Source organism: Lacerta agilis, chromosome 1 (genome assembly GCF_009819535.1).
Source record: "Lacerta agilis isolate rLacAgi1 chromosome 1, rLacAgi1.pri, whole genome shotgun sequence".
Lineage (NCBI taxonomy): Eukaryota > Metazoa > Chordata > Lepidosauria > Squamata > Lacertidae > Lacerta > Lacerta agilis.
In genome coordinates, this window is record NC_046312.1 from 41,422,600 (window position 1) to 41,449,170 (window position 26,571).

At 40.5% G+C, this 26,571-nt stretch overlaps 2 protein-coding genes across 3 annotated transcripts; one reads left to right on the forward strand and one right to left on the reverse strand.

Annotated features, from left to right (window-relative positions):
• Positions 1 to 5,414: 5,414 nt before the first annotated feature.
• OIP5 (Opa interacting protein 5) lies at positions 5,415 to 12,955 on the reverse strand. 2 transcript variants are annotated; one of them, XM_033145584.1, is made up of 5 exons: positions 12,643 to 12,953; positions 11,347 to 11,413; positions 10,369 to 10,488; positions 8,465 to 8,546; positions 5,415 to 6,226 (listed from the first exon to the last, which is right to left on the reverse strand). In XM_033145584.1, the coding sequence occupies exons 1-5, from the start codon at positions 12,914 to 12,916 to the stop codon at positions 6,068 to 6,070; spliced, it is 702 nt and encodes a 233-aa protein (XP_033001475.1). In that variant the 5' UTR covers positions 12,917 to 12,953; the 3' UTR covers positions 5,415 to 6,067. The 2 variants fall into 2 exon arrangements, with proteins under 2 accessions (XP_033001475.1, XP_033001485.1); XM_033145594.1 differs by lacking the exon at positions 10,369 to 10,488 and having other exon boundaries at positions 12,643 to 12,955.
• A 604-nt stretch (positions 12,956 to 13,559) lies between these two features.
• On the forward strand, positions 13,560 to 26,507 carry NUSAP1 (nucleolar and spindle associated protein 1). The gene is made up of 12 exons (XM_033174385.1): positions 13,560 to 13,690; positions 15,299 to 15,364; positions 15,640 to 15,792; positions 16,576 to 16,750; positions 17,199 to 17,267; positions 19,180 to 19,292; positions 20,856 to 20,906; positions 21,016 to 21,203; positions 21,489 to 21,670; positions 22,656 to 22,778; positions 23,588 to 23,678; positions 26,207 to 26,507. The coding sequence occupies exons 1-12, from the start codon at positions 13,598 to 13,600 to the stop codon at positions 26,292 to 26,294; spliced, it is 1,392 nt and encodes a 463-aa protein (XP_033030276.1). The 5' UTR covers positions 13,560 to 13,597; the 3' UTR covers positions 26,295 to 26,507.
• The last annotated feature ends 64 nt before the right edge of the window (positions 26,508 to 26,571 follow it).

Sequence of the window (26,571 nt, forward strand, 5' to 3'; positions counted from 1 at the left end):
GTAATAGTTTTTAGTGCTTGGGAGAATCAATTGATGGAAAAATACCTCTGAAACTGGAATGCAAAATAGCACAGTATGTAGGGGGAAAGAATCCCTGATGCAAATAAAGCCATAAGATGACTTAATCAATAGAACTTTAGTAGCAATAACTGTTTGCATGTAATAGGAACTACTTGCATTAGCAAGTATTGTATAGTAGAATAAATGGTACTAACCAAATAGGTTTGTGGTGCTCTGTGTTGCAGGGAGTTACCTGACATGATGAGCTTCTCTTTAAAATGTTAGGAAATTCCTCAAAGGAAGTTGGCACTTGAATGCTTTAGTGAGGAGCCTGTTTTAAATTTCTGCATAGCTATTTTGTGCCCCCCCCCCCACGAATTGATGCAACTAGGGCAGAAACCTGTTGTGGTCATGGGCTAAAGATGCAGTGTGCATGAGGAAGTGGATGAACCCCTGTCCTCCTTGTCAATAGATAGCATATAGTTGAACTTCCGGTGTGAAAGGGAACACTTCAGAGACTGTGAACAGGGCCAGGTTCAACCTAAACATGCAATTTAGATTTGACTGTGGAAACTTGTTGCCATTACCTAAAGTTGGTTAGATGTGTCAAATTTTGGGGGAATGTTGGCAAGGTACAAAGCATCCTAACACCTAGCAAGTGTTGTGTCTCCTGCAAATGTTCTTTTTTTTTCTTTAAAAAAACCTTTTAAAAACTTGTAAGCCTGTTACATGGTTTCACTCTTAATTATAAACGCTACTTTTGAGTTTGGAAGCTTCTATTCTAGATGGGTATGCCTGGCAATCTTTTACCCACACCACTCTATAGAGTGCAGTTCATACCTCTTTAAAATGCAGCTTGCACTAACCTAGTATGCATGTACATACTGAAGACCATGTAAACTGTAAGCCTAATATGTAACTCTGCCTTAAACAGGATTCAGCTGAAGTAGAACAGATTCATCTACAAGGTTGGGATGTATACTTGAAGGCTTTACCTTTATTGTTTTCCTTAATTGCAAGGAGTTATATCCCAGCTGGTGTGTGTCTGCCAATAGGTTTTTGAATAGGGATCAAGGCTATTTGGGGTAGTTCCCCTCCCCCTCAACAGCTGCCCATGCTGTTCCAAAGGGCCCACCAATTCTCTAGGTCAGATCTGAGCAGGAAGGAGGAATCACTGAAGAGTGCCTCAGCCCTTTTTCACTTATGGCTCCACTGTACTACAGAACCTTCCATAAGCAGAATATGGCCAGAGAGTAGCCAGTATCTAACATCAGTCTGATTAACACAACCACCTACCTGTTCAAGTGGATGGAAGAAGCCCATATTTTAAAAGTAGAATTGATATATATTCTGTACAGAATGACCCCTGTATATTCATACTGCAGTATGAGCTTTACTAATGGTTTCCAAAATAACGTTTGAAATCTGAATCGAGGAGACTGCCCTTTATATGTGAAAAAATAGTCAACAAAAACCTGTAACTATTTTGTTCACATCACAAAATATACAAGGCACTTTTTACTGTTCAAACATAATTCTAGGGCTAAGGAAATTTGCACTTTGTTAACCATTCTGAGCAAACTGGCAGAATCTGAAAGGCATCACGGCTATGCCACCAATAGGAGACTTGCTTTGCTCTAAATTTCTTGAGTTGCTGGTTTGCAGATAATTTCAATTTGCAAAACTGGTGCTTGACTGACATAGTGCTGCTGCTGCTGCCCAGTTTAATAAATAATGAACTTTTTAGCTTGATATCTGGATGAGTGTGCAAGCTTCATACATGCAGGATTTGCTGTTGTGGTGCTTAGTCAGAAGCATTTAGGATGTGGTTAACAGTTTGTTTGAAGATGCTTGGCTATCTTGCATAGCCTCATAATGGAGAGCTTTGCTGCCTAGATCTATAGAAGTGAGGGGTTCTGTTACTCTCCAGAGCAGCCTTTGCCAACCTGGTGCCCTCCAGATGCTTTGTGCTGCAGGTCCCATCAACCCCAGCAGCACATCCAAAACAACTGGAGGACACCTGTCAACAAATCGCACTTAAGCAATTTGCACCTCAGTAGCTGTGGTATTTAAACTCCTGAAGGTTTAGCACTGAAATTTGTTTCCATAAGCAGTTAATGGGGGCAAAGATCTTTCTATAAAGTGGCTCTTCATGGCATGTAAGCAGCACTTGGGGTACATGTGTGGTTCCCCCCAACCTCGCCTTCCATTTATTCTCCTAACAGCCTTTTATTCTATCTGTGGAGAACAGGATTTCATTCTAAGTATATTAGTGCCATTCTTTATGAATGGTTGCAGGGGGCTCTTTTTTAATAGTCTGTCTCTATTCTACATGTGCACTAGTTTTTAAGATAAAATCCCCCTTACTTGATTTCTCCCTTTTAGACTCCTTTTATTCTTGCTTTGCACTTTGAAGAACAGTAAATATTGAGCAGTAGAAGTCCAAGCACAATACATGGGTGCCAATAAATGTATTTTCCAAACAGGCTTCCAGGATATAGGTGGTAAGTTTGCAAGTGGTAGTGTTGGATCTTTGCAACAGGATTTGGAGGCCTAAGCTGAACTTAATTTTTGTACCATGCTTTATTAAGTACTTGAAGATTGAGGGTGAGGGTGGAGGAAGGACAAGGAGTTTATGCCCTCACCCTGTACACAGAGGGGCAATGAGTTCTCCCTGCCCTGAAATGTAGACAAATGGTCAGCTAAGTGGTGCTCCACAAAGACTGCAGGAATAAAAGCTTAGTAGGGTCTTTGCTGAATAGCAGGACAAAGAACTCATTTGTATGAAAGGACTCTTATGACAGGAATGTGGAAAACAAAATACTAGAGAATGAGAATGTCATGTGATGGGGCAGGGGAGAATGCCCCAAGGTGAAGATTTCCTACATAACTAGAAGAGAAGGAAGTGGGTTTAGAGCTGGAAATTGACTTCCTTTCTATCTGGAGGGGGGGGGCGCAGGATGAAATCATTCAAGTTTGATCACTTGCTAGATGGTTTTAGGTGGAATTGTCAACTTTCCCTAATTACAGCACAATGAATATTCCACAGAGTTTAGCATTTAAATAGTTGCAACTTATCTGTCTTCTGCCATCTTTGAAAAACCCTTGGAAGGCAGATGAGGTTGTGAAACTCAAGTATGGAAAACATACATGGAAAATTGACAATGGCACAAGCACATAGGCTCACAAACCAAGTCTTTTATAGAGGTAGTATTCTAATTATGCATGATTAAGATGTCTAGTGTTATAGTTATTACCAGTAAATTGATATATGCATTTATACATAATGAAGCAATAGGAACTAATATACCAATAGCTTGAACTTACTGCTTTGATTCTCAGATTTTGATTTTAGAGAACATTCTGTCTCTTTAAAGGAGGCAGAATGTACAAATAAGAGAAGCATGACACCAAAACTGTGTATTTGAAAGAAGAATCAGCAGAACGAGCCCTTTTGACCTCTTACCAGGTTCATTGTGGTTCCTTGAGCCTACATAATATGAGCATGGTTGGTGGTAAGATGGGTTTCTTGGCTGCTGCAGTTGTACAAATAAAAAGGTGCAGAGTTTCAGAGTACAGAGAAGGCACTAAATGAACCCCAAATAGGGCAATAGCAAAATGTTGTATGTAGTAGGATTTTTCAGGTAACAAGAAGGAACCTGGATCACAGTCTGTTGGCTGCAAATAAATGAGAATTTAGGTGGATGAAATCATTAAGCAGTCCATACTCTTCAGGTATTGAGTTTAAATGACAGGTTCTCCCCGCCAGGTATCTCTTACCCTGTTAGGCAGCTATACCAAGGTGAACTGGTTTCAGGCCAGCATTAATATACCTTACAATAACTAATCTGAAAATGGCAAGGTTTTGCTTTAGACACAAAGCAAGTTAAAGCTTGCTAAGTAGGAGTGGAACTTGCTAACTAGATTCAAGAGAGTAAATGGCACCCCCATAAAAATTTATTGGTTTAGTTATAAAAAAGTAAAAAGTGGGTGCATTTAATGGTAGAATATATATGCCGGATACATATTAAATATTAAGTAGAGGATGGTAGAAACATAGCCCTTGTATCTAAACCTGGACTAGAAAATTATTTTCCTAATGTGAAGGTGCTGCTTAAAATAAACACTGAGTTTAAAGTTCCTTAACTAGATTATGGCTATACTAGTTTCTGCAGAGCAAGTTACACTTCTTCATATAAAAGTTTGCTTTCGCATAGGTCTGAAAAAGGATTTGTTATGGCACATCTGCATTTTATGTTAGTGGTTATTTTCCCAATCATTTATTTTAAGCTTGTTATAGAGGCCATATTCTTTACATTGCCTGTCTCAGTAATTAGTAGCTGCCAAATAGATGTATGAATATTGGAGACATGACTGAAGGCTTGTAATGACATCAGTTTGACTGCCCCTCTGATTTCATGTTAACAGGTGAAAAAATATAAAAGACTCCATAGTATTTTATCATTGAATTGTTTCCCCCAAACTCTGCCCCTCTTGTAGGTTGTGATTTAGGTCTCTACTAATTAATTTCTTCTTTCAGAGCAAAGAAAAGATTGTCTTTGCAAATGCATAGCAGGATAACTGATCATAATAAAAGGATTGTGAAAGCTAGAGTCTGGGGAAATGTACAGAAACATTGTATAAATTTTAGAAGTAGGCTTATATTTTGTTAACTCACTTGAACAAGCAGAACAGACAAGGAAGGTACAGTATATGCCACTGCAAACTATTTACTCCCATTGCACAATTATGTAACAAATACCACAAATCTATCCCTGTATATATCTGAAGATTTCCAAAAGGCAGCTTGCTTTTATATCTATGCATCTTTTGGGGAGGGAAAGAGGGTGTTAAAATTATTCTTTTGACACTGTAAACAATAATTGTTCAAAACTGAACCTGGAAACTCTGCACCTGTATACAATTTTTTAGCAATAAAGCAGCATGGGCTGAGAATGCACTTAAAATACCATTGTGTCATTTCTTCTAGGACAAACTCTTAAAACGATACAAATGTAGGTTCACATATTTCAAAGTTTGCCTTCATTGTGAAGCAGGAGAAAGATGTTTAATCATTGCCTGCTTATATGATTGCTGTGAAACCCCAGCAGCTTTTTAGCATATCTGAGCCACTTCATACTCTCATGTATTTTTCAACAATTATGGGATTGGTTGTCATGTGTTTTGCAGTGCCTCTTCTCCCTCCTCTTATACTCTGCTTTAAGTTAACTGCATTGTTTTTTCAGAAAACTATCAGGTGGTGAAATGAATAGGAAAGTAGAGCCATCAAACATAAGCTAACCGGTCCGTCCATTCTGTCCTCAACTTTTCAAAATAGGGTAGTGAAAATGACATTTTGCATCTTTCAGAAATTCAAATTTGTGTCTACACCATTTAAACAGCACTGGAATGCATTGGACTTGAAATTGTTTTTATTGTTAAATTGCTTTGAGATGTTTCATAGGAAGCAATTCATAAAGTTAACAAGAGACAGAAAAGCCTTTACGTAGGCTGCCTCACATCTGTACAAGTTCCCTAACCTATGCTCCACCTTTGGTAGTTTAGGCAGCATTTTAAAAACCCTGTTGTTAGCATAGAATTCAACTGGTGTTACAGTTAGAGTTCAAGTTTGATGAGATTTTAATAGCTTTTAAATCGACACTTTTAGCTTACACAACAGGTTACTGGGGAGACTGAACTGTCTCAAGCCAAATTTAAATTTGCTGAACTGAAGCCACCAACAAAACTGTACAAGCTGTACATTTCCTCTAAACAGAGGCTGCAAGTGCATTCACTGTATAGTTTAGGATAGTATTAACAACAGATGCAACAATTCCAAAAAAATCCAGGCAGAACTATGTGTGCACATATAAAAATATAGTTCATATGCAGCAAATGGACTTGAGTTTTCTATGAAGGAAACAGCTTTGTGTAATCCATTTGCCAGTCCAAGACACACCGCCATTTTCAAATACTGTACAACCAAAACAGTGGTTGTGTGAAGACAAGTACAACCTCATGTTCATCACAGCCAAAAGCAGATGTGTGACTGCAGAAATTCTACCAGTTAGTTGTTCAGCTTCCTCCTTGTTCCCCCAGACGCTTGGCCATGTAGTCTTGCTTTGTAGACCTGCTTTTCAGACACCAACTTCTGCTGGTTTCTTTCTTCGAGTTTCTCAATCAATCGTTCTATCCGCATGTGCACTAAAACAAGGCTCTCCTTTAACTACAAAAAAATGAATCACCAAGCTTAGATAAAATGAAGCGATGCAGAAAACCAATTACATCAGCCAAATCTTTGTCAGTGAGAACAAAAAATTGTCCAATATTTTAAGCCCAGCAACACACCTTGTAACTATGCATTTGAGAGGCATCTCTCTTAAAGGTGTGGGAGAAAATCAACATTGCACTAAGGCTATTGTCAGGTCAATCCCCTTTACCTGTTTTGGGTGCTCTCTCAACCGAATACCCCCTTCACCCAATTATAGAGGGCACAGGGGAAGGAGGGGGGAGCCCCAGTGCACAAGCAGATGTCCTTGTTGAGGGTTTCCACAAGATATCTCTCATGTATCTTGGGTAAGTGACTAGGGCAGCTGAGCACTCCTTCAGGATAGCCCTCCAAACTTGATTGGCATGAACCCAGCATGTTGACAACCAATCCTTCAAGAATTGTGTGAGACAGTTTGTCATGTGCAAATATGGTTCCACTTGCTCCTCACCTTTTAGCCTACCTCACTAGCCTCAGATGAAAGCCAGTACTGTCAGCTGTGTAGTCGGACACTTAATCATACTTGGGAAGATTTAAACTCAAGATAGGTCCCCTATGGCCTACCATTGCTGTTTGATAGCATGGCCAATGATTGCTCATCCCTGATTTAAACAGTTCTACTTGATCTAAAGAAATGATGAAGTTGTACAGGGCCTGTTCCAAACCTCCCCAAGCTGCACAGGATCCACTGCGGCAGCCATTTCATTTGGCATTTGGGTAATAGCAGAAGCCTCAGAATATGTGAGAGGAGTCCACAATGCAGTTCCTACCAGAGCAGCAACTGGGGCAACATTAATGCAGGAAGAAGCCATGCTGTGGACTCCTCTTTTATAGCACAGGAATTCTCTTTCCTTGAGTGGCACAGGAAAGCCTAGCTGGAGCTGCTCCTATTTGTCTCAGATAAAGTGAGAACAGACACACTCTGTGAATATCTTATTAGTAGAGTATACCATATTTGCCTTTGGTATTTGGCTGCCAAATGTGTTCATGTGCTCTATGGTTTAAATGGGATGTCAGGATACTGCCCTTGCTTCAGCGCAGAGTGGTGTCGGAGCTTTCTGGGTATCGTGAACCCCCGCCCCACCTTTTCAGCAATTATTCTTCTTCTAGTGGGGAAGGCAGCGGTCCCTCTAGTGGGGAGGGAGAGCCTGACCAGGGAAGTGCGGACCAGGGCTCTGCCAGGGTAGGAGAGCCATTGCACCGAGCAGGCACAGGGGGAGATGCACCTCTTCCGTCTCCCCACTTGCGCAGAGGGGGCAGGCGCAGGGATGGTAGGAGGGGGTTCCGAATCCCGCGGCTTTTATGCTGGGCAAAGAACCGGAAAGAGTCATTCCCAGACTCTGGCGAAGAATGAGACAGACGTGAACTTTTATGCTCTGCACTGTAAGTATCTGCACAATAAAGAACTGAGAAAAGAAGTGACTGAGTCCACTTGGTTACTCATGAGCAACAACTGAGAACCTTACATGAGCAAAGGACTGCATTAAGCTCAATTTTATGGACTGCTTGTCTTGAAAAGCTTGTTTATGGAAACAGGGTGCTCTAGTTAGTTTCCAGAAAATATTTATAATTTAAACTGGAAAATGTTAATATTTACCAGTTTAAAGTATAAATATTTTCTGGAAACTAACTAGAGCATCCTATTTTCATACAACCATGTGCTTGAAAGAACAACTGGTATTAGCTAAGTGTGTCTGGGAGCTATTTCTTCTATTTCACAGACTTGGAGGTTTGCCTTGGATTTGCCAAACCTCCAAACCGTTTGTGCCCATTATTATTACTAGAAAAGACCCTATGTTTCTATGTTCCATAAATGTCTGAAAGCCTGCTCTGACTACTCCTGACTATACTAGTACAGATATATTGTGCAACAGTCTATAAAAGAAACCCAGGTTCAAATTTTGCCCTTTCAAAGACTATCAGCACAATTCTATCTATGTCTGCTCATAAGTAAGTCATATTGAATCAGTGATTTCAATGGGCCTTATACTCCCAGGTGAATGGGGTTAGGATAGCAGCCTAAAAAAAGTTCACTAGAGGCTCTCAGTTGCAAGGGTTGCAAAGCTGATAAGAGCACTTAACATGTTTTGTAATGGTACACATTTTTGTACATTTAGTCACATTTTTATTTGCCCAGATCCCCTGTGAGAAGGGGAAAACAATAGTTAACAAACACAAAAACAGAAGAACACTTACTTTCTGTACTTGTTCGTTTAGGCTCACAGGAGGACAGGTCAACTTTGAGGCTTCAATTGTGGTTTTAGTTTTTAACAAGTAACTGAAAAATAGGTTAAAAGACAATACATTTTGAAATTAGCTGATCAGTCATAGGAATGTATGACTAAAGGAGAAGATAAACATAATTTATATTGCAATTTTTCAGAATATTGTGTTCAATTGTTTCAACATTTTATGTCTACTCCAGCATGAAAAACCTAAATATTCAAAAGTGAAGATTATGAATAATAACAACCATGTAATAGTATTTTGCCAACATCCTGATTTCACTGATTATATCCTAATTTGTGATATAATTTCCTGAAATTAATAGGTTTCCACAATCTCATACTGTAGTACATTTCAGATTTGTAACACTGTATTTTGAAGGACCTAATTATTCAATATACAACACATTTTATTTTCAAGAAAATTACTTCTCACCTCTCCTGTACCTTCCTCAAGTAGGCTAAACCTTTGTGGTCATAAATCACTTCTGTTTTATAGCCAGTTTTCAGACCTTTCACACAGCATATTCAAAGCTCAATGCCTTACCATGAAGTAATACTTATGCCGCTGATCAACAAGTACATATCTTCCACCGAAAAGCACCATCTTGAGCTGTGACATTACTGTTTCTCATTCACAAGTCAAAACACAAGACTGCATGATCAGTGTAATAGCAAGGCGATTCAAATCCCAGGTCAGCCATGAAGCTCACTGGGTGACTTTGGACCTGTACTTCCCACTAACCATATATTACTGGGCTGTTTGGAATCTAAACTGGAAGGGAAGCAAGCAGTCCCCTGAGCTCTTTGTAGAGGTGATGGGATAAAAAGGTGGGGGGGGGGACAATTAAGTGAAGTCACCCTTAAGATCAAGAAAATATGAATGGTACTTAACAGTGGCTAATTGAATAAATCTCCTAAACTTGTATTCCTACTGGAAAATTAGTTTTAGATCAGTTCTCATAACAGCATGGTGTTACTATTGGTATAGTTATTTTCAGTTTTACAGTGGCACCTCGCACCCTTTGCTAGAGGAAAGGGTTTTATGATTGTTTAGGTGACTTGCAAGACGAATTTGTCTATGGTCTTGCTTTGCAAGACGAAAATGAAAGCAGAAAATGCTAAGATATAGAAAACAAAGAAGATTGCTGACTTGGTAAATGGTAGCAATTAAGGAGCAATTGAGCCAGCAGGAAACCCACAAAATGTTAAACAGCGAGAAGGAAGCAAACAGTGAGAAGGAAAAAGCCCTCACTGCAGCAGGGGTTTTAAAAGGCTGCTTTATGCCTTCGGTAAAAGCAAGGAGACAGCAATCAGACACATGGGAGAAGGGGCCGCTGAGGAGACAATGGGTGAATTGCCTGTTCTGCACCTCACAGCTGATCGGCAGGAGGGGAGGAGCCCATTCTCCAGCGAGTGCGGGGAGAGAAAGAGGACGCAGGAACTCTCCTTCACTCCTATCACTGGCTTATTTCTCGCAAATGTGGGAAAAAACCTACTGTACTGTATGGCTTACTTTATGACTACAGTACAGTGGTGCCTCGCAAGACAAAATTTTCGCAATATGAAACAACTCGCGGAACGAATTAATTTCGTCTTGCGAGGCACCACTGTATAAACGCCTGCTTCTACCCAAACATTAGCTACATATTGTGCTGCTGATACTACCACAGCATAGTGTCTGCAAATGATGCCATCAGCCAGTATCTCTTTTGGAAAACCCTTTTTTAATCCTTTGCGTGCCTTTTTATAAACCTTCATATATAAACTTACACAGGATGTCTTGCATGTGTCAGTTTGTTACCCTTCATTTTACTGGAGTTTCTCCGCATGACTTAACCATCTGATCAGTTCGATATGCATCTGGACACTAACCATATGATGTTGTCCTTCAAAAGGCAAAAGAGGCCTCGCAGGTAAGCCAGAGGTTTTGAACAATAGAGTTTGAAACCTATTCCCGCTTTACATTTTCGACAGTACAACATGTTGTAGGTGCTGGGGAAAAAAGACCAGGTATGAAGTCAGCATTCCATAATCTGCTTTATGACCAAACTCTAGGGGCTTCAACCACCATAAGCAACATTTTTGGAATTTGCCTTAGAAAATCCAGAATTATTCAGTTATAAAAACCAAATTTAGAGTAACTTTTCAGAAGTATGCATCTTTCCAGTAGTATATAGCTTCCAAGTTTACAGGGGAGAGGGGTGTTGCAAAATCCTGTATGAACATATTCCTAATGATAAAAATGCAGCATGGTTTCCTTACTACAGAATATGCGTCCTTAAACAAAAGATGCTGCATTCATTCAAAATATTTACAAAAAAGTCCTATGGTGGCAACGGTGGGAGAATCCAAGGTGGATGAAAAACCAAATCAAAAGCTCTGCTGAGCTGGTAGGGCAGAAAATTGGGGTGGGGAATAGGGAGGATATTTCCAAATTTCTTCTTTCACTGGTTCCCATAACATCTTATTGTTTCCACAGTCAGAAAGCTAGAGAAGGCAGAAACTCTTCTCTGCCCAGATCTTTCTCTATCTATATTCTAGGACCCCAGGATACCCGCCCCAGGAAACAAAGGAAAGAAGGGATGCCCTCTGCTGTTTTCACATCTGCAAAAAGAGCCATTTCTGGGGGACAAAGTATGCTCACTGGGAATGAAATAAACATTTACTTAAGCCCAGGCATTTTATTTTTAAAAAGTACTAAAAAACAAGTATGACAAATAAAGTATTATTTCATTAGCCACCTTCCCCAAGTCACATGCAAATAAAACAAAAAGGTAGCATAGGGTTCCAAGATATTCTTGCTCTTCTAAGCATCTGATGTAGTAAATTTTCATTAAAAAAATAACTCACCATCCATTGAGGTCTCCCTCAATGCAGACCATCAATTTATCGTCCACTACAACATCATTTGTAACCTCTGAAAAGAGAAGCAGAGCTTTTGCAGATTGAATAAAGCTAAACATTCATCAATGCATTACATTCAAACACTTCATTCCATTTAATATTTATTCAGGGACCTGTTAAGACACCTGTAAATTATTCCGATAGATCTCATAGAAACGACTATATTCATGCTTGAAAAATAAGAGACATCTACTGCTAGTGCTAGAATCACTACAACATGCACTTTTGGTTTAATATATATTATTACAGGCATATTTAAATTACTGAAGCATTTTACACAAGCTAAGATCTAAATTAAAAATGTCACTTTCAGAAATCACTGAAGATTGCAAAAGTGGATTCCTGTTAGCATAGAAATTAATGCTGTACTTTGGAATTCACACCATTCTTTATTTAGATCATGGCTTGATGTTGATTTATTTAACATTAGTTAAGATTAACCACAGTTTATTGGTTTGGAAATGAAAGGTCCTGAACTCCTCATGGCTATGCCACATGAGGGGAAGAGGTGGGAATCACCCCAACAGAAGGCTCTCCACAGCTTATTCACATCACACTAAATTGGTTTAGTGTGTGAATGTGAATGTGGCCTTCCCAGCCTCAGAATGGTTGTGGGAATAAGGACAAGTGGAGTGTCATCTATGGCCTGAGGTCCACATTCATGCTTGGTGAACCCTGTGGTCTCTCTCTCTCTCTGTGTGTATCTACTGCTGCAAATACTAGCAGGGTATCATGGGGCTACATCATTTTTGTTTTTTAAATGTATTTATTGCTTTTATTTATTATGCATTATATTTTAGTTTGAACAACAATAAAATACAACAATAAGAAATGAAAGCAATAAAAACGCAAATGAAAAACAAACAGCACCTGGCAGAAGACATCACAGTTGGTAAAAAAGGTAGAGAAATCATGAGCAGTCTGCCACCCTCCAACATATTTCAAGTGGCCGGCGGGGGGGGGGAGTTTTGAGACCATTGGCTAAAATCTCTTAAATTCCATGTTTTGAGCTTCGCACGACCCCTAGACAAATGTAACAGGTGTAATGATAACCCGTGTACATTGTCACGTGCGACAACATTCCTGCGTATATTTATTTGAACATCTGTGCAGCCGGATTGATGAAGAGCCCGGTGTAGCTCGAAAGTTCGCACCTTTTCTTGTTCTAAAGAAAAGAAAGCGCGTTTCCCTTTTCGCTCTGAGGCTGCCAACCCAACACTCAAAAGAGTGTGATCCACTCACTGAAGCACACGAGAAGGCGGAGCTTCTCCTCCTGGGCGCAGAGATGAAGCGAGTCGCCCAGCACCGAACGGCAACTGCGGCACTGGTAGAGCACGCAGTCCTCCAGCCTGAGATTCCGGGAGCCCGGAACTCGCTCCCCGGGGTTATCCGGAGGCTTTGCGCTTTGCTGACCATGGCGGCAGCTCTTCATCCCGGGTTCCGCCCGATCCACCTTGATCACGCCTCCGTGTCGGGGCTCCTGGAAGAAAAGCTCCAGCTTCCGCCGCACGGCCATGTTGCTTTCCGCCAACTTTTCAAACCTAGTCCCCACCCCCTGGGACGCCTATTGGGGCAGTCCCTCATGACGCTGGCAGGCCTTCCTCCTCCGATTGGGTCCCGCTCTTCCTCCTCAAGCTTTTCCCAACCAATCGCGTTTTCCACCCAAAGGGCGCTTTTGTTTTACCTCGGAGCGTGTGGAGAGACAGAGAAGCACTCGCGCCTTTTCGAAACAAGGAAACGAAACGGTGGTGGTTTTTTTTTGTTGTTGTTGCTGTTTAAATATTATTTATTTATCCGGGGTTCCTATTGGCTAGGAGCCTCCTTCGAGCACCACCCACTTTCGCTTGCGGCTCGACCAATGAGACGGCACGAGAGGTGATTTCGAAGGCAGCTCGGCGGGGAGGAAAGACGAACGCTGAGCGGGTGGAGGCTCCATCAGCGCAGCAGCTGGAGGCGCTCAAGTACGGCGGCGCCTGGCGAAGAGCGCAGGACTAAAGGAAACGGTGGTGGTTTTTTTTGTTTGTTTTTTAAAAATATTTATTTATCCGGGGTTCCTTTGGCTAGGAGCCTCCTTCGAGCACCACCCACTTTCGCTTGCAGCTCGACCAATGAGACGGCGCGAGAGGTGTTTTCGAAGCCAGCTCGGCGGGCGGTTTTGAAGTGCGGCGGTTGGAACGGTCGGTTGGAGGCGGCGAGCATGGAGGCTCCTTCCGCGCAGCAGCTGGAGGCGCTCAGATACTGCGAGCTGAGGCGCCTGGCCAAGAGCGCGGGGCTGAAGGCCAACCTCAAGGTGCGGGTGCTTCGCGCGGTGAAGCGGCGTCGGGGCTACTACCTTACCTTACCTGGCTAAGACTGGGTGCGGGGCGAGGCGAAACGAAACGTGAGAGGGTGTTTTTTTCGGAACGATAGTCGTTTTCGGCCCTCAACCACAGGTCGGCCACTGACTCTCTTCAACATTTTTGTTATTTGGCTTCATAACAACAGTCAGTTGGGTTTTCTGCCTGGGAGGAAGTTCCGTCTGGCGGGAAACATGGCCGCTGTTCCATATCCGTCTAATTGCCTTGTGTGCCTCAGAGGAGTTCGCGCGCCCAGGACGTTCGTCCGAGCTAATTAACCTGCAACATAATTTGTTCAGTTATCTGCATTCTATCAGTACAATTCTGTCAGCTACTGCATATCAACCCAAGCAAGTTGTGCCTTTTCTGGTTATTTGGCTATAACTTTTATGAGAATACAGATAATTGAACAAACTTGGTTGCATTATGTTCTTCATTAAATTATCTTTCCACTGATATATAATTTTATGGTATTACTCCAAAAAAAGTGCTATGAGCCATCAAACCTCGGAAATACTTTCCAAAAGGTATCCACAATTTTGGTCACTAGTGTAGTTATTGCCACCCCTTGTCTTCTGAGCCATGCATGTGTGGTGTGGGGTAGTGCAAGGGATCTGCCCTTCATCCTGCAGCGATAGGGAGGGGAGGTCCAAGTATGTCGGAGGCGCTAGTTCATATGAACTGTGCCTGCTCAAGTTGCCTAGTTAATTTGAAACCCGCGTCCTACTCAAAACAAATTTATGCCGGAGGGCGATCTTTTCTAGATTGCGGCCAGTTAAATGCACCACAGGAAAGCAAATAAACACCAACTGGCACCAGCTTTGTAGCGGGTGCTTCTAGAGATGGCTTTATTGTGGGATCAGGGCTTGCCCGTTGCAGCCCTTTGCATACAAATTGGGTGTTGGCTTTTGCTGTCCAACTCCCCAAGGGACTTTGAGTGCCCTGAGTCCATGATGGGTCAGAGAAGAATAGCCCACATACTTTCCATCAAGCTCTGCCTGCTGGTGTGAACAGCAAGTGGTGGAACAGCAGTGAATGTTATGAGTACAAAAAGAGTGTATGGATGCTAATGTGCCAAAGACACAGAAAAATCTGGTCTGAATGACTTCTTTGTGATATTAAATATCCCTTCCTAGGAGCACCCAGTATGTTCCTCTTTCTCAAATACAGGGTTTCCCAGTTCTGTTAGCTGAACCATATAGCACTGAAAGACTATGTAACCTATTTCTATACCTAATGTTTTGCCAACATGAAAAGACTGTGCACATTCTTATTACTCAATATAATCTATCAGTATTATGAATTCAAAACAAGCTTAAACCTTTTCTCTTATCATGACTTTTGTCTATTTAAAGTGACTTACAACGTATTCTCGTGGTATCTGAAGAAGTGTGCATGCACACGAAAGCTCATACCAAGAACAAACTCAGTTGGTCTATAAGGTGCTACTGGAAAGAATTTTCTATTGTTTCAACGTATTCTCGATACTTTTATATGAAAAAACCTGGTGAAATGAAACCTTGTGTACATTGATCTCACATTATGCTGTAACTGTTTTGTAGGCAGACAAGTTGTTAAATTTGTTGAAGCGGCACTTCCTTGCACCAGTAAAGGAAAATGAAAATATGGTAAGCACAAAATATATTTTGCCTATCAATTTCTGTGTTTTTCATTCCCTTTAAAACACCCTGCTCACTTGTTAGTTATGCATATGCTGGCACAAGTGATTCTCACCTGATTTTTATCACAGTTATTCTTGGGGTATAAACTGTAAGCCATTTTCTGAAATTACTAAATAAGTGATTGAGTTTCAGCTAGATGGGAAAATCTCCCCATGTTGCTTCTTCAGTGTTTACAAATAATTTGGAAATAAGAATGATGTGGTCCAATTTACCTGGTACAGGTAAACAAAAGAGGCTTATCTACAGATACAGATGACCTAAACAGCAGTCAAAGGCTTGTAAACGAGTCCATGGTGACTAAAAGGCGTAGAAAACAGAAAAATGATGATGCACAGGGAAACCCAGAAGGAAAAACAGAAGTTCCAGAAAAAGAGGTGACTTTATGTATCATTGGGTCTTTATTTTGTAAATATTTACCTGTTGCTTTTGGAATTTTTTGTTGGTATTTTATGCTTTTGAAAAGCATTTTATATGAAAAGGCTATAGTGCTTTTTGCAATAATCAAAAGGTAACAACATTTACAAGTTGTGTGTACTGTCCTTCAAAAAGGTGTCAAGACATGTCTGATCCTGAACCCTGAATAAATTAAATTATGCATAATTTACTTTGTAACGTTGTTAGTCATTGGGTGCAAAGAACTATTCAGGGCACTCTCCAACTTTTGAAGTTGGCCTTTTTGTGTGATGTAGGTATGATGTATCTGGGGGGTGGGCTTTGGGCTACACCTCTTCTGTGATGTATGTGATACTTCTGGGGGTGGTCTTGAACTGCAGCGTGGGCAATTTCAAATTTCTATATAAGAGCAGGCGTGCCTTTGTTCTAGGTTCCTTTTTCTGTTGTGTGAGAGGAAGGACCCTGTTGCAACAGAACAATAAAGATCAAGCTTACTAGCTGCTTTGCTTCTAAATATTCTCTGGTTGGCCTCTGTTATTTACTCCTACCGATGGAGAACCTGCAAAGGACTCTTCAAGGGCTCTTGTTTACCCCATAAGGGAATAAGGGCAGATTTTGTTTTATTACAAAATCCATGCTCTGCTTTCCTTATCTTTTGCCTGTATATTTACAAGCATGCATTGAAGCCCTAGGCTTTCTTTTACTGTTCTACTGTAGCAGAAAAGCAAAATGCTTATTTGCAAGTTTATATTTTTGAACTGCAGATTCTGACAGAGGTGACAGAATGTGAAGAGGCCCAGGATGTTGAGTCTAGAAAGACACTGAAGACCAGCCCAAACAAGTGTCTGTTGAACAGTGGAGTTGTAGAAAATTTAGCAGATAACTCGGATACTGAAGGTCAACAACAAAAGAGAAAAACCAGACGAAAAGGAGGTGAAAGTAACTTACACTTTTAAGTAAAATGCTTGTTTTGTGCTGGTCCAGTACAGTGTGGGGGGCAATCTGTTGTCTATATTTTCACACTCAGTAAAATCTGGGATTCTTGGGAGCTGAACAGTAGTCTGTAGACAGTAAGATTCAGGAGCAGCAGTGTTGCTCTGGCTAGTAGTCTCGCGAAGAGTAATGTGAGGAGCTTCAATGTACCACTTTTATTTTCCTCTTTGTCATCAGTACGCTCAAGACTAACAAAATCGCCATTGCACAAAGTCATTAGTAGAAAGCCTTAGCAAACATTGCAATCATATGAAAGATTTTCTGATGGAAACTTGAATAGCTAAATTTGTCCTGCTTAACTTAAAAAATTTGAAAATAGTAAGAACGGTTTGAAATTGTAGCACTAGTGTTGCCCAATAATTTTCAAGTTTTCTCCCATATCTGTTTCCATCAGATAGGATTCTTGTGGATCCTGTCTCTGAAAAGAAACCTGGGAGAACAAGATTTGCTTCTACCACTCCAAGTAAGTAGCATTAATACAGCTGACCTGCAATAGAAGGAAAAAATATTAACCTACTTGTACATGAATCTAAATTTTTAATTGCACAGCTGCTGTTTTTATCCTTCGCTTTGTCATTTGTTTGGCTGTTAAATCACATTGATGTGCTTATTTTAAAAAATATGTGGGAAAGATTTTTATGGAAGAATTTTGCAGCAAATCTTCAGAGCCACTGATATGGTAACCAGCAACTATCCTCAGCTTGCAGTTGAGTTCCCTTGTCTTGACTACTGAAAAGTATCTTACGTGACACCTTGATGCTTGCTATTTCTGTTTTGCCTTCTGTGTAACAGTTCAGATGGAACTCACACAATTCCATGTACATGGGATTTCTTTGTGCAAAAGGTTTTAACCAGAACAAAACATCTTTTGAAGGCTGATATGTAGAGGAGCATGGGGAGACTTGGAAGTAAATTTAAAGCTTCATACTAATGAGTACAGCAATAATAATAATAATAATAATAATAATAATAAACTTTTCTTTTTGATGTACTAGTATTCTGCTTATATTTCATATGTACCACCTCATTTTCTTGAATTGCATCTGCTACGTGGTTTGCGTCTTAAAATAACCATGCTTTCTTACTCTGATATAGCTGTAATAAATGTGCAAATATTTCAAAGTTTTCCCATGCTCACAGGTCATTGTCCACGAAGACACATCTGGATTTGTATCTGGTACAAATCCAACTGATTAATACATGTCTCCATGGCATTACATGCAAATAAACTGTAGTTACTGGCATGTTAGAGAGGGAATGTAAAACTGTCAAACTTGTACTTCTAGAACATTGCTGTGAAAAAGCAAACCATTTGGAGATTACATTTTTACATACCCAATTACAGTTCTCTTAAGCTACTGTATGTTCAGAGCTGTCAACCTTCCTTTTTTTGCATTGGGAAATGGCCATAGCTGTCAACTTTTCCTTTTTTTGCAATGGGAAATGGCGCTGGAATAAGGGAATTTCCCGCAAAAAAGGGAAAGTTGACAGCTATGTGTATGTTGTATACTATACCAAAAGTTATGAGGCACAGATGATATTATATGCTGCAAACATAAATGAGAAATCAGAACTCTTCAGCATTTGCAGTGGACTTGTTCTTTTTTTAAAAAAATATTAGTCTCATTTATCAGCATGAATACCAATAAGGAAGATCTCATGAAACTGATATTTTTACTGACATTCATGAAGCTAAAAAAATAGATGTCAAGACCTTGGGTGAAAACAGAAGTAGGAATGGTTTGTCCCAGTACTGAAGGAAGACTTTACAACTAAAAATGGGAGAATAAATTTAATAAGGGTACAATTACAGATAATTAACACAATACTAAAGAACTAGAGGAGGAAGATAGCTGTCACTTTAATTTTTTTAAATGGCAACTTTATTACGGGAGTAAAAAAGCAACTATTTAAAACAAAAGTCAGTTCATGTATTGAATCCACTATAGAACTTCAGCAGTAAATCTTGGTATACATATTTGTATCCAGTGCTGCACAAGTGGAGTTGCACTCGCACAATATTTCCCCTTCCTCCTCCTCTGTTCATCCCCAGAATCTTCTCTGGAGCAGATGTTCTGGGGATGTGGGGTGGGGCTGCATAAAAGGAAGTTACTGTGCAAATGGAACAGCAGTGTTGGACACAACCTTGTAAAGTTACTGGTTGCAAATAGAATAACAATCTGCCTCCCGACCACAGCAGTCTGCTGCATTTCTCTGCTGGGTGCAGATAAGGGCACTGAGTGCTCCATTTCTCTTCTAGCACACACACCTGCATGATTCTTGTTGATTTGTAGGGGGCTGCAAACTGACAATTAAATTGGTATGTGTACTTTTAAAGACAAATATTGGTAACAACGTTCTTTTTAATTCTGAAGATTTTAAGAAGATTCATGAGGCTCAATTCAAGAAAATGAAATCTATTGATGAGTACATTGAAAGAAAGAATAAAATGATACGCAACTTCAGCAATTCTGTTAATGAGGTCAAGGTAAGGATTAACTTTCTCCACCACACCCTATATGCCGAGTATTTAGAATGAAACCTGCATTCACTCATAGTAATTACCAGCAAAGGTGCATGTCATAAATTTAGCCCTCCTTTCTTCCAAAGACCACCTCACCAATGACATAGGTCTGTCAGTCCCTGCATACTGTGAAGTTCTTCCATGCAATGTATTCTGACCCATGGAGTAGCTTGGCCCAGTCCTAATTGCCCTACATTCTCCATACCTTTCTTTTGCTTTTCCCATTTTTCTTTTCTTTTCTTTTTTTCTTTTCTTTGTTAGACCCTCCTTAATCTTCAGGGGACATACTTACCAGGGTTGAAACCAACTTGTCCCCATAAGTCTTGTGGAGATTGACCCTTTAAACATTTGTATTTTATAATCACCAGGTATTTCAGCATTATGACTGCAGGACTATTAAAGTATTCTGTGCCCCAGCCCCTCTCCTCACCAACCCCACAATCACTCCAGCAGCATCAACACCCTAGAGCTCCTTCCCACTCCATGAAGTGAAAAAGCTTGCTTTTCATATTTCCAACCCCATTCAGGATAGAAGCCACTCCTATTCTGAAACCCTGCTTTGCACCAATTTTTGCATTCACCCCCACGCCCATACAGCCTCTTCCCTCCTTTTTTATGCACCCTCCCTGCACACAGACCCACCTACATTCTCTTCCTGAACATTGCAATTACTAATCACTCTTGCACCTGCCAAATTATAAAGCCACCATCCCCTCCTATTCAGCAGCCCCTTTTAAACCCCTACATTTTTCAGCCCCTTTTGCACCAGTTTTACCATCACCCTTTACTTTCCCCCCTCTCCTTTCCTTTTCTCAACTCCCGCTTGCACACAGACCAAGCAGACCATGCTTGAATGAACAACATTGCATGAAGGTACTTCTCTTCACCACCTCACACACAGAAAGACTCCCCCCTTCCCTACCAAGTGTTTTCTCCCTCTTCTTCCTCCTGCCCCTGCTTTAGAAAGTTAGGAATCAGCCCATGAAAACAACACAGTGGTGGGCTAGTGAAAATATAATTTAGATGTGAAAGTTTGCTAGGCATTATAGCCAATGTGATAAGCTAACAGCTTCAGATATCATTCCAATTAAGACCCATGTGATCTCTGCTTTTCAGCAGGCAATGAAAATGTGGCTCTTTAGCTTAGGGCACAAGATACAGCCTGGTTTTTGAGTTTATCACTTGGTTTAACTTTGTAAACCACTAAAATATCATAATAGACTGAAAGTGCACAGAAGTATTGACAAATTAAACTTTAAAGCAGTCATATTTTGAGGCTCACAACTGATTTCAGCGGTTTTTCATCTCCTGGTATAGTAGGTTTCCTAATGCCTGCATAGGGCTCAGACAGACAGCAATAGGCAGTCTATGCTTACGTCAATTTTAGTGGGATTTCTTGTTCAGAATTTCTGTGGCACTTAGTTTGGCTAAAGCCAGCCATATTTGCTTTTAATTTGGCAATGTGTTCTTCCTGGGGAACCAGAATAACACCCATACAAATGATAGTTTATCTTCCAATGATGGCAGGTGCTGGCTCAGAAGACATCTCAGAAACACACTCAAAACAGTAATTCCAAGGTGAGAATAAATTATTGGTTTTCAGGTTACCTTAAACTTTAATGATCCTTGATTTACTCCAAATCACAGTACAGACTTGAAAATATGCTAATATCCCTCATATTTGCAGAAGCGTTCCAGTTCCGGAGGATTTTTATTAAGCCCTTATCCTCAAAGGAATAAGCAGTCTGCTGTGTGTACTCCCGTAAACTTGCAATACTCACCACACAATTCTTCTGACACGGCAAACAAAAGCATTTTATCTCAAAAATCAATATTCAGCTCTACCAGCCTCTCTACCACCAAGATGAATGTCAGGTAAAGACACTATAAGTAGCAACAGCTAATAAAATAATAGTATTGTGAGATTATGACATTTATAGAATGCTACACAGTTGAAACATGTATACTTAATTATAACAATGGATGAAGGGTGATATACACATTTAATAAATAAAATAAAAATAAACACTACTTTAAAAGATTGCGGGGGGCTAGTAGTTCGGGCTTTTGCATGTTTTCAGTGTTAATTTGGAAGAAAACTGGATTTAAGGAATAGCTGAAACTGCGCCATTAAATACTGAAAATAACTATTTTGCTCAGATTCTCTACATCTACAAAGGATAACGAGCACAAGCGCTCCCTTACCAAGACGCCATCTAGGAAAACTCCTTTCCTGAACGTTGGTACTCCTGCCAGCCAGAAGAGCAATAAGGCAATAACCGTGACAAATTCCAAAGGAATTGCAACAAAGCATCAAGCAGCAGAAACCCCAACAAACTCTGGTAACTGATGAACTGAATTTGCAAATAAACACAATGTCCATTGTCTATACTTGATTCTACAAGGGAGGGACAATTCTTGCAGTGTAGGCATCTGGTGCAGAATCTGTGGGCTATTGTTGCATAGTGAGGATTGGGTTCTCTCCTCAGTGTCTAAGGCACTGAAGTAACACTACACTGGTGGAGTAGGCTACAAGAAGGGAAAAATTTAATTCAGCATGAAAAGCTGGAACAGCATTGCCCTTCAATATGCAGTCCAGTGTGTTATAAGTAAACTCTCTGGAGACTTAAAGGTCTATCCTCTCATTCCTATCTTGATTTGTCTTTTGAAGCCCCATATGGTGTCCTGTCTCATCATTCTTCCACTTCACCCCCTGCAACCCATATTCTTAATGGAAGTTTTCTTTCCTTCAATAAACACTTGTCTAATTGAAAGGCATTCATGCTTCTTTGGAATAAAGCCAGTTTTATAGTGTAACTATATTTGTAATTTATTTGTTCAGTACATGATTAGATGACTGAGGAACTCAAGCATACTTTTCAGTTAAAGAAAGAACAACATCATCCTCTTTTTAACCTTTTACTTTTGCTCTGGGGAGTTCGGTATTAAGTCTAATTACAGTCATACCTCAGGTTGTGAACTCTGTGGGTTACGTTTTTTCGGGTTGCGCTCGCGCCGATCCCGGAAGTACCGGAATGGGTTACTTCCAGGTTTCGGTGCATGCGCAGAAGCGCCGAATCATGACGGGCAGAAGCGGCACTGCAGGTTGCGAAAGTGTCTCCCACACGGATCACGTTCACAACCCAAGCGACCACTGTACTACTAGAATCCAAATGGAAGTGTAAGAGTAACTTGTTTTTCATCAAATTTACAGCTCAGTCAAGCTTCTATACGTAACACTTTGAAGCAGAAAACAGTTTAGCTGGTATCATTTGCTAAGTTTTACCTGCCTGTCACTGGTGTTCATGTGCGGTCTTCTTTTAATAGCCGTTACCCCTTTCAAGATTGAAGCTATTGCCCCTTTCACGTTTGGAGCCACCAGCACAAAGAAACCAGTATTTGATTTACAAGCAAGTCTGTCAAGACCTCTTGGCTATCAGCCACATAAAGGTATTGAAAATTGGCGTGGCAATATAGTTGCAAAATGTGTGTTTTCCTAAAATGACACCAACTTTCAGTACACATAGAATCATAAATTTGTAGCGTTGAAAGAGGCCACATGGGTCATCTAGTCCAACCCCCTGCAATGCAGGAATCTTGCCAAACATGGGCCTTGAACCTACGTCCCTGAGATAGTCTCATGTTCTACTGACTAAGCTATCTTCCCATTTATCATACCACTTGGATTGATAAATTTTATGTACATCATTTAGAAATCTTAATGAATTTGTCTGTTCTAAATCATATTGAAATGAGTTCATTCTTGGTCTATGAAGGCCACGACACAGACCTTTAGACAAAGTAGAAAGCACTTGCACTCCTAGGGTTTTTTGCCCATTACATACAGAGGTAGGGAAAGTGCATTTCTGTCTAGTTCTGTTAACTGCAAAGGATAGCAAGTAAAATAACTAATCTTGCAGCTTTTCATGAATTCCTAACAATTATGCTTCACTGTATTAGTACTGTTTGCTAGTTTTTCACAGAAGACATACAGTAGTTGTGTGAGTAAAACCCACTACTGGTAGGCTTGAAAAAAGTTACCTGATCTAATCATTCCTTGATCATAAAATTTCATGTGTTCAAGCTTAAGTAGGTCAGCACTGATTTGTAGATGAATTTTGCCTTTCCAGAGTAATAATACATTGCAAGTAGTAAGTGCTAATGTGCAGACTGAAATTGGAATATACTTAATTATCTTCACAATTTGTGCTATATACAAAGGCTAAATCTTGGCATATTTTCCTTCTATGTAAATATAGGAAGACTGAAACCTTGGGGCAAATCAAAGGAGAACCTCCAGACACCATGTTCACACAAGACAAATTATAAACAGCCACTTCTTCAGACCAGGCAAGTATATGACTTAAGGCTGCCATACAGTCTACCGGGAGCTGTTTTCAGATGTTGTGACCACTCTCATAACTTTACCTCACTTCCCTTTACTCACATGTGCATGCTTTGGAAATCATAAAAGAGCTCAAACAGTGGGCCAATCCTAGTATGGGCCACCTTATCTACCCTCTACAGTCATACCCTGGGTTGCACACGCTCTGTGTTGCGTATGTTCAGGTTAAGAACGCCCGCAACCCGGAAGCGTTTCCAGAGTGTGCGCGACCCCCAGATGCTCAGAACGCTTGTGCGCACTTTGCGCATGCACAGAAGCGCTCAAATCACACTACCGTTTTTTTTTTTTGTTTTTTTGTGCGTTTGGGATACGCCCACCCGCGTTACACAAGGCGACCCAGAACGGATCGCGTGCGTAACCCGGGGTTCCACTGTAGTAGCAATGTTGGTGGCCCCATGCCATCCAATGAGGTCTCCTATAGACAAAGTAAGGATTTGATAGTTCTGCAATAAGACCGCTGTGTATAGAAGTGATCAAGCAAGCAGTGTCACCTGCAGGCCATACACAAGGCAAGTGAGAAGGGTTTTGTGCATATACTAACATACTTGGCAAAGTCTTTTATATAAAAGTGTTTTTATATTGTGGGTGGATGTTATGTACTACTTTATTTAAAACATTGCCTAATACAAGTTTTTCATGGCCTCTCGCTAGAACAAATCTTAGGAACATGATACTACTAACATACGGTATGTGTAGAAATTCTCCCCAGGAGATGGAATACTGAGCCACTCGAGATCTCCCTCTCCCATGGATGAGCTCTTTGCATACATTGGTGTGCATGCCTTCTCATCCTCACAAAATATGCAGGGAGGGAGGTCTGGCTTTCAACTTACGAGGAAGCTCATCTGAAACTACCTCCTGATAGAAAACATTGAAAGCCCTGACAAAAGCAAAGGGAAGAACTTGATTTAAGAGAGGGACATGAAAATAGGTGATATATGTTTAAGTTTTAATTGTGGGAAACATCAAAGATGGCGACAGGTCCTCGGGCACCCTTAGGTTGGAGATACAAATAATGAAAAGTGGTCCCCCATTAAGTAAGCGTTCCCTCTGAATTGTACTCTTGGGTTGAGAGCTGGAACATCCCCCCACAATACTTCTGTCATTCTGCATGAGATTTGGGGCCAGCAGTACAGCTTGGGGATAGGGAAGTTTAAAATAAACTATAAGGTGTGCTGTTCATGATGGGGAGCCCGCCCTGTGGAACACCCTCCCATCAGATGTCAAGGAAATAAGCAACTATCCTATTTTTAAGACATCTGAAGGCAGCCCTGTTTAGGGAAGTTTTTAATATTTAATGCTGTATTGTTTTTAATACTCGATTGGGAGCTGCCCAGAGTGGCTGGGAAAAATCAGCCAGATGGGCGGGATATAAATTATTATAGTGGTGCCCCGCTAGATGAAAATAATTCGTTCTGCGAATTTTTTCGTCTAGCGAAGCGGCAATGACAGCCGCGCTCCGCTTAACGGGGAAAATAAGACGAAAATTTTTCGTCTTGCGAAGCAGCCCCATTGACTTTTTCGTCTTGCGGGGCAGCTTCCGCTAGACGAATGCCGTTCGTCTAGCGAGTTTTTTGTCTAGCGAGGCACCACTGTATTATTATTATTATTATATTTTATATTACACACTCAATTTAAACTTGCTTTAGGGATGAAGGAAGGCCAAGCACTTATGTCCTTGCAGGACCGACTTGTACTGGCCCTTTAAAAAGAGATAAACTGTCTTCAGTTTTCAAGCCTCCAACTATGCTAAAATAATCTAAGTGGCAGCTGAAGCTACTTATCAATATTAAAAATCTTGTATATAGTTTATGCAATTTAAAACCCAATCTGAATTGAAACCTTTCTCTAGTACAGTGGTGCCCCGCTAGACGAAAAACTCGCTAGACGAACGGCATTCGTGTAGCAGAAACTGCCCCGCAAGATGAAAAAGTCAATGGGGCTGCTTCGCAAGACGAAAAATTTTCGTCTTTTTTTTCCCCGTTTAGCGGAGCGCGGCTGTCATTGCCGCTTCTCTAGACGAAAAAACCGCTAGACTTAAAAATTCGCAGAACGAATTATTTTCGTCTAGCGGGGCACCACTGTATATCCAGTATTATTCTCAGAGCAGTCATTCAGAAATACAAATATGGCTTCTAGGGTGAGCTAGCAAGTAGATATGGAAAGCATCTTCCCACTTGCTCTGCAGAGAAGTAACTACAGCAATTTCTTATTTGACTATCTTATGGATGGGGTCATACTTATTTTCCAAAATATTCTCAAAGATGACTTAATTCAGTTAAGACTGGAATTCAACTATGGAACTTTAATTTATAGTCGAGTACGATTTCCCCCCTGAAAATGTAATGCCTCCTTCCAGATGTAAAAATGGATGCAGCAACAAAAGAACACTGAGCGGTTTGTCTTTATTGCCTTTGTGTACTTGTTAGCACTGGTGCATGAGTTAATCTAATATGGTATGTTTTGTTTACAGAGAAGAGAGGAGGGAGAGGCATGTCCAGGGAAGAAAACAGAGAAAAGATGAAGTGCTTAGATCCCGGAGAGGATTAACTGATGTTTAAGGCTAACTCAAAAATGACTTTGTAAATAGCATTTTAATGCAAAACATTTTCTTTCCTGCAAATACATTTGCTTATTTCCTATGCAGCTGTATTCTTAAGTCAATCTGTTGTCTTGTACTGAACTAGCTTCATCTAATGAGAAAATATAGGGCATTGGTGTCAACTAATTCAGTTGTTTTAACTATCTGAAAAGGGATTAACTTACTATCTACTGAAGTAACTGAAAACAAAAAAATTATTCCAGCTGTGAACAAAAAAAAAGTGTATTGTAGAAGAT

Bases quoted from the DNA above. Each gene is read 5' to 3' on its own strand.
- OIP5 (XM_033145584.1), bottom strand. From the start codon at position 12,916: ATGGCCGTGCGGCGGAAGCTGGAGCTTTTCTTCCAGGAGCCCCGACAC. The intron at 10,489-11,346 runs GTGAGTTATTTT...TTTTTTCCCCAG, and splicing joins GAGGGAGACCTCAATGGATG to CACCTACAACATGTTGTACT. The intron at 6,227-8,464 runs GTAAGTGTTCTT...ATTTTTTTGTAG, and splicing joins TAAACGAACAAGTACAGAAA to TTAAAGGAGAGCCTTGTTTT.
- NUSAP1 (XM_033174385.1), top strand. From the start codon at position 13,598: ATGGAGGCTCCTTCCGCGCAGCAGCTGGAGGCGCTCAGATACTGCGAG. The intron at 15,365-15,639 runs GTAAGCACAAAA...TACCTGGTACAG, and splicing joins TAAAGGAAAATGAAAATATG to GTAAACAAAAGAGGCTTATC. The intron at 16,751-17,198 runs GTAACTTACACT...TGTTTCCATCAG, and splicing joins CAGACGAAAAGGAGGTGAAA to ATAGGATTCTTGTGGATCCT.